The sequence below is a fragment of the Bison bison genome, unplaced genomic scaffold (genome assembly GCF_000754665.1).
Source record: "Bison bison bison isolate TAMUID 2011002044 unplaced genomic scaffold, Bison_UMD1.0 scf7180017864135, whole genome shotgun sequence".
Taxonomy (NCBI): domain Eukaryota; kingdom Metazoa; phylum Chordata; class Mammalia; order Artiodactyla; family Bovidae; genus Bison; species Bison bison.
In genome coordinates this window covers 887,784-895,476 of record NW_011494707.1, presented here as the reverse complement: position 1 = coordinate 895,476, position 7,693 = coordinate 887,784, and the positions used below count along the sequence as shown (strand labels likewise).

Genomic DNA, 7,693 nt, shown 5'->3' with positions numbered 1-7,693 from the left:
TTTATATACGCATATATATATATATATATAAAGGCCAAGGTATTTTAGTGGTAAATAGTTCTTTGTTCAAACGGAGGCATCATTGTTTTAGATCTCTTCATTTTCTGTTTCTCCTATTATTCCATTATTAACCCTAGCAGAGGGCTTTCCTTTTTATTTGCTTCACAAGAGTTCCTGCCTAAGCATTAATGAGCAGAGAACAAGAAAGCAAAGCAGAGATGTGGATGCCACAGCATGGTAGGGCTTCCTGCTCTGATGAGTTACTAGCTCCTGAATTCTAGACAAGGGTGAGTCAGATTATCCCCAGTAGAATTACTATCACTGGGCCTTCCAGGTTCAGTGGAATAGTTGAAACTCTGAGCTCTCACTCCTTAAATGCCAGTCCACATCTTTTATACCTTTAAACCTGATGGAAAATTCTTAAAAGTCTGTGATTTTGTGTATTTGGCATCTTAACTTGGTACAGTGGAGTCTAAAAATGACAACAGCAGTGACAAGGACGTGTTTGTGTAAAGAGCTGGTTCCACAGTACTCTTGAGTTCTCACTACAGCACCTAAGGGGAAGTGAAAAACCTAAGTTGAGAAATACTAATGGGGTTCTCTGTTTGTTTCATCTGCAGACAGCAGCTGAATATGTAAAATCTCGACTCCCAGAGGCCCTTAAGCAGCATCTTCAAGACTACGAGAAAGACAAAGAAAATAGTGTATTGTCTTACCAGACCATCCTTGAACAGCAGATTCTATCAATTGACCGAGAAATGCTAGAAAAATTGACTGTATCCTATGATGAAGCAGGTATGTTGGTCTTTAATACACACACACACACATGCATGCACACATACAATGCTTTCTTCCTAAAGAAATTTTTTTTTTAGATTTTGGTTACATTTAGGTCCTTTTCTTTGATAGAAGAAGAAGGATAGACTGGATTCAAAGTTATATAACATGGATTAGCGGTAAGTTTCATCTCTGAAGTTTTAGTATCAAAGACTTTAATCAAGAGATTTCTAAAAATGGCTCTTAAATATCAAATTCCGTTAAAATTTTTTACTCTTTTTTTAAATGGAATTTTTCTGGCCTTTTATCAGCAATATACTTCTACTGATATAATCTTTTAAAGTGTCACTTCAATTTTAGATGTGAGCTGAAAACTTTTACATCCAATAATCCAAGAACTGTTAGTTGCTTCAAGTATTATTTTTTAATTTCAGAAATTTTCTTTTCTGAAGAGGTATCATTTTTGCCCCTGAAGTTTCAAGTTGAACTTGACTTTCTTTTCCTTTAGCTCCTCAGATGAATCCTAGCCCGTAACACCACACTGGACACTTTGGTTTACTGCCTTCTGTAAGTTCATATTATCCAAAAGAGCTTTTTAATGAAGGAACTTATTAGTGAAGGCCTGGATTGACCTCCCTTGTAATACCATTTTATCTATTACATGGTCTGTCAGCTAAAACCTAATTGTAATGAAACCAGTGCCATATTACTTGGAATTATTAAAATCTTTAATAAAACTAAACTTATTCCGGAGAAATATCTTAATTAAAATGATCATACCACCTCTGCATCCCACCCTCCCACAAAATGGATTAAGAAGTATGGGAAAATAGGTTTCTAATGGTCAAACACTAGTAGTATTAATCCCCTTTTTAATGCCAGCATCTTCTGTTTTTATTTCTACAAAGGAATAGTTATTATGCATCATATTTTCTTTCACGTGATCTAAACAGTGTCAGTGCTGACATTCTTAACATTGGATTTCAAGCTTAAATAACAAACAGAAGAGCAAACCTTAAAAAATTTTTTTCTGCACATGCCTAACCACCAACGCACCTTTTGTGGTGATGAAGCTGTCCACATTTTCCTTCAAACCTCTAACCTGTTTATACTCACAGGGTAGATCCACATGTCTAGGCTTGCCCAGGACCTCACTACTCTCTCTGATTCTTCTTTGCTTTATCGATTGTGTGAAAGACATGGTGACTGTCTTCCGCCTGTTGGGCTTTTAGTTATTTAGCCTCTGTATCTGTCTTGTTTTTAACATTCTTCTCTTTGGAATGCTCAGTCATCTCCTCTCTCACCCTCTTGGAGTAACGTAAGGCTATGTAACCCGCCCTGTCAGAATAATTTTTAAAGTTTCAAGATTCTCAGAGATTACAGAACTCAGACAGTCCATCTGCTTCATGTCCCCGTAACCATTTTTTAAATTTTATTTGAAGTATAGATGATTTAAATACTGTATTAATTTCTGCTGTACAGCAAAGTGATTATGTTATATATATATATATTCTTTTTCATATTCATTTCCATTATGGTTTATCACAGGAAATTGATTATAGTACCCAGTGCTACATAGTAGGGCCTTATTTATCTATCTCTATATGTACTAGTTTGCATCAACTATTTCCAAACTCTCAGTTCATTCAACCCCTTCTCCCTCCCCCTTGGCAACCACAAGTCTGTTCTCCAAGTCTGTAAGTCTGTTTCTGTTTCATAAATAGGTTAATTTGTGTCATATTTTAGATTCCACACATATGTGATATCATATGCTATTTGTCTTTTTCTGACTTACTTCACTTAGTATGATAATCTCTAGGTCCATTAATGTTGCTAAAATGGCATTGTTTTGTTTTTTTATGGCTAAATAACATTCCATTGTATGTGTGTGTGTGTGTATATATGTATACCACATCTTTATCCATTCATCTGACAGTGGACATTTAGGTTGTTTCCATGTCTTGGCCATTGTAAATGGTGCTGCTATGAATATTGAGGTGCATCTGTATTTTCAAATTATAGTTTTGTTTGGGTAATATCTGCCCAGGAGTGGGATTGCTGGATCATATGGCATCTCTGTTTTTTTGTGTTTTTGAGGCACCTCCACACTTTGCCACAGTGGCTGTGCCAATCTACATTCCCACCAGCAGTATAAAAGGATCCCCTTTTTGTCACATCCTCTCCAGCATTAGCATCTTTTCACCTGTCTATTGACTATCTTTATGTCTTCTTTGGAAAAATGTCTATTTAGGTCTTCTGCTCAGTTTTCAATTTAGTTGCTTAGGTTTTTTTGTTATTGAATTATGTGAACTGTTTATCTATTTTAGAAATTAAAATTACTGGTCACATCATTTGCAAATATTTTCTCCCAGTCCATAGGTTGTCTTTTTGTTTTGTTTATAGTTTCCTTTACTGTGCAAAAAGTTTATAAGCTTGATTAGGTTCCATTTGTTTATTTTTGCTTTTATTTCTATTGCCTTGAAACACTGACCTAAGAAAACATTGGTACAATTTATGTCAGAGAATGTTTTTGCCTGTGTTCTCCTCAAAGAGTTTTACGCTGTCATGTCTTATATTTCATTAAGCCATTTTAAATTTATTTTTGTGTATGGTGAAAGGATGTATTCTAACCTCATTGATTTACATGTGACTGTCCCACCCTCCCAACACCACTTGAACAGACTGTCCTTTCTGCATTGTATATTCTTGCCTTATTTGTCAAAGATTAATTGTCCATAAGTGTGTGGGTTGATATTTAGGCTTTCTCTTCTGTTACATTGATCCATATGTCTGTTTTTGTGCCAGGATCATGTAGTTTTGATTACTGTAGCTTTGTAGTATTGTCTGAAGTCTGGGAGGGTTATGCCTCCTGCTTCTCCCTTAAGGCTTAAGGATTGCTTTGGTAATTCTGGGTCTTATGCATCCATATAAATTTTAGGATTGCCCATTACCATTCTATAATGAGAAAACTGAGACTTGTCTAAAGTAACACAGTTGATTATAGAGCTGGAATTCCAGTCTCCTAACTACTAATCAAGCTGGGCTGTCACCATATTCGTGCAGGTTGTCATTCACTCCGTTGGCATTTGTGGGATGCATAGCGGTATGCTTGACGGTTGTAAGAAAGAGGGACAAGCATAGAAAGGGCAGAGAGGAACTGAGATGTGGAAAACAGAGACCTTACATGATGAAATCTAGCTAAAACATAGATTTATGTTTTATGTTTATGTTAAAACATAGATTTATGGCTTCTAGCAAAAAATTCCTGACCATTTGGAATATGTACACTCTATAATATCCATAATCTGTTAAAGTTAAGCTGAGGGGATGTGGAGAAAAGGAGCAGTGAAAGTGGCTGTTCATTTTATTAAAACCTCTTCATGGGAAGGTAATTTTAATGGCTGCATAATATTCTGTTCTTTGAAATTGCTACTCACTAAGCATTTCTTATGTTGGATGATTATGGGTTTTTTTTGGTTTTGGTATTATGAATAATGCTGCAATGAATATAAACATTTGTCTACATTTCATATTACTCTAGGGAACAGACTTTCAAAACATGAATTTAGATTTAGAAGGTAGGGAAGGGGATGATGCTTAGAGCAGAGCCTCAGAGCAGCAAGGAATAAGAGCAAAGAGTAAATCCATAAAAAGTAGTCATCATATGGCACTACACTCTAATTCAAATCAGCATTCACAGACCCTGCATTCTAGAGCTGACATCATTGATCTGCTTAACAGTGACCTTCATTCACAGAGAAAAGGTTCAATAATGTTAATTATATTCTGTATATAAAAATAGGAATTGTATGAATATAAACCACTTTAGCGGAGAAGGCAATGGCACCCCACTTCAGTACTCTTGCCTGGAAAATCCCATGGATGGAGGAGCCTGGAAGGCTGCAGTCCATGGGGTCGCTAAGAGTCGGACACAACTGAAACGACTTAGCAGCAGCAGCAGCAAACCACTTTAGATTTTCATCCGGTTAGTTTATTTTTAAGTCAGACTGTTATAGGAATAAAGATTTTTGTGGTATAATTGAAAGAGTTCTTGGAGCCAGAAGACCCAGATTCTGTTCCTAGCTCTGCTGCCAACCAGGTATGTGACCTTGATTAAGTCACCAAACCCCACTAAAGCCTGTTTCCCTAGAAATGGAAGGTGTGAACAGGATCTCATAGATGTCTTCCGTTTCTAAAACTGTGATTCTGGTCTCTTGACATCGAAAACTCAGGTAGCCATGGTTTCTGGAAGGTTGCAGGTAGCTGCTTCATGAATCTTCTGCTTGCTCATTTGCCTTTCTCCTCTCTTCATAGATATCCTATGTAATTTGTTTAAAAACTGACTAGAAGACAACTGTCACTTAGCTTTTTTGGCATGTGCACATGAATTTGCTCAGGCATGCTTTTTTTGGTAAGATAGGGAGTGAGACTGTATGAGTGAGGCAAAACCAGATTTTGGGAGGAAAGGTTCTGAGCCATCATTCATGGATTCTTGTTAAGACTGCTTAGATTTTTAAAATATTTATTTATTTATTTTAATTGGAAGCTAATTACTTGACAGTATTGTATTGGTTTTGCCATACATTGACATGAATCAGCCACAGGTGTACATGTGTTCCCCATCCTGAACCCCCCTCCCACCTCCCTCCCCATCCCATCCCTCAGGGTAATCCCAGTGCACCAGCTCTGAGCACCCTGTCTCATGCATCGAACCTGGACTTGCGATCTGTTTCACATATGATAATATACATGTTTCAGTGCTATTCTCTCATATCATCCCACCCTCGCCTTCTCTCACAGAGTCCAAAAGTCTGTTCTTTACATTTTTGTCTCTTTTGCTGTCTCATATATATGGTCATTGTTACCATCTTTCTAAATTCCATATATATGCATTAATATACTGTATTGGTGTTTTTCTTTCTGACTTACTTCACTCTGTATAATAGGCTCCAGTTTCATCCACCTCATTAGAACTGATTAAAATGTGTTCTTTTTAATAGCTGAATAATATTCCATTGTGTATATGTACTACAACTTTCTCATCCATTCGTCTGCTGATGGACATCTAGGTTGCTTCCATGTCCTGGCTATTGTAAACAGTCCTGAGATGAACATTGGGGTACATGTGTCTCTTTCAATTCTGATTTCCTTGGTGTGTATGCCCAGCAGTGGGATTGCTGGGTTGTATGGCAGTTCTATTTCCAGTTTTTTAAGGAATCTCCACACTGTTCTCCATAGTGGCTGTACTAGTTTGCATTCCCACCAACAGTGTAAGAGGGTTCCCTTTCCTCTGTCACCTCTTCAGCATTTATTGTTTGTAGATTTTTTGATAAGACTGCTTAGATTTTTTTTTATTGGCACTTATTAATACTAAGCAAAATCTAGCATGAGAAGATATGGTTAGCTTTTGATCCGTTAATGTTTTTATTTGAAGGGAGGTACAGGTTCATACACATTTCAATAGATTGGATTTAGCAGAGAGAAATTTCCAAGGAAAAGAGCTGCATGATTTGAAGGGATCAAAATAGCATTCCACAGTGTCTCAGAGAGCATCATTAACCTAAGTATTTAGTGTTTATCATAGTGGGCAATAGTGGTAAAGAACCTACTTGCCAACGCAGGAGACATATGAGATGTGGGTTCGATCCCTGGGTCAGGAAGATCCCCTGGAGGAGGGCATGGCAACCCACTCCAGTATTCTTTCCTGGAGAATCCCATGGACAGAGAAGCCTGGTGGTATACAGTCTGTAGGGTTGCAGAGAGTCAGACACAACTGAAGCGATTTAGCACTCACAGAGTGGGCAAAAGTTGAAGGGTTGAAATAGCCCGAGAGGGAATTTTTTTCTCTCATTATTTACTTTTATGCTTGTATGTTATTCATGTCTCTCTTTGTTGTTCAGTCATGTCTGACTCTTTGTGACCCATGGACTGTGGCATGCCAGGCTTCTCTGTCCTTCATTATCTCCCAGAGTTTGCTCAATCTCATGTCCGCTGAATCAATGAAGCCATCCAACCATCTCATCCTCTGTCACCCCCTGCTCCTCCTGCCCTCAATCTTCCCCAGCATCAGCGTCTTTCCCAATGAGTTGACTCTTCACATCAGGTGACCAAAGTATTGGAGCTTCAGTTTCAGCATCAGTCCTTCCAATGAATATTCAGGGTTGATTTCCTTTAGGATTGACTGGTTTGATCTCCAAGGGACTATCAAGAATCTTCTCCAACACCACAGTTCAAAAGCATCAATTCTTTGATTCTCAACTTTCTTAATGGTCGAACTCTCACATCTGTACATGACTACTGAAAAAATCATAGCTTTGATTAGAAGGGCCTTTGTCAACAAAGAAATATCTCTGCTTTCTAATATGCTGTCTAGGTTTGTCATAGCTTTTCTTCCAAGGAGCAAGCATCTTTTAATTTCATCGCTGCAATCACCATCTGCAGTGATTTTGGAGCCCAAGAAAAGAAAGTCTGTCACTGTTTCCATTTTTTCCCCATCTATTTGCCATGAAGTGATGGGACCAGATGCCATGATCTTCGTTTTGTGAATGTTGAGTTTAAAGCCAGCTTTTTTACTCTCCTCTTTCACCATCATCAAGAGGCTTTTTTGTTCCTCTTTACTTTCTGCCATTAGGGTGGGATCCTCTGCATGTCTGAGGTTATTGATAAATTCTCCCAGCAACCTTGATTCCAGCTTGTGCTTCATTCAGCCCGGCATTTTGCATAATGTACTCTTCATGTAAGTTAGATAAGCAGAGTGACAGTATACAGCTTTGACATACTCCTTCCCCAATTTTGAACTAGTCCATCATTCCATGTCTGGTTCTAACTGTTGCTTCTTGATCTGCATACAGATTTCTCAGGAGGCAGGTCAGGTGATCTGGTATTCCCATCTCTTTAAGAATTTTCCACAGTTTGT

General features: G+C 37.9%; 1 protein-coding gene across 2 annotated transcripts in view; it reads left to right on the top strand.

Annotated features, from left to right (window-relative positions):
* PPM1L (protein phosphatase, Mg2+/Mn2+ dependent, 1L) overlaps nucleotides 1–7,693 on the top strand; it is a 327,484-nt gene that overhangs the window by 229,718 nt on the left and 90,073 nt on the right. For both annotated transcript variants that reach the window (XM_010839836.1, XM_010839838.1), the window contains exon 2: nucleotides 621–795. In XM_010839836.1, the coding sequence (XP_010838138.1) occupies nucleotides 621–795 (175 nt within the window). The remainder of the gene's footprint in view (nucleotides 1–620; nucleotides 796–7,693) is intronic.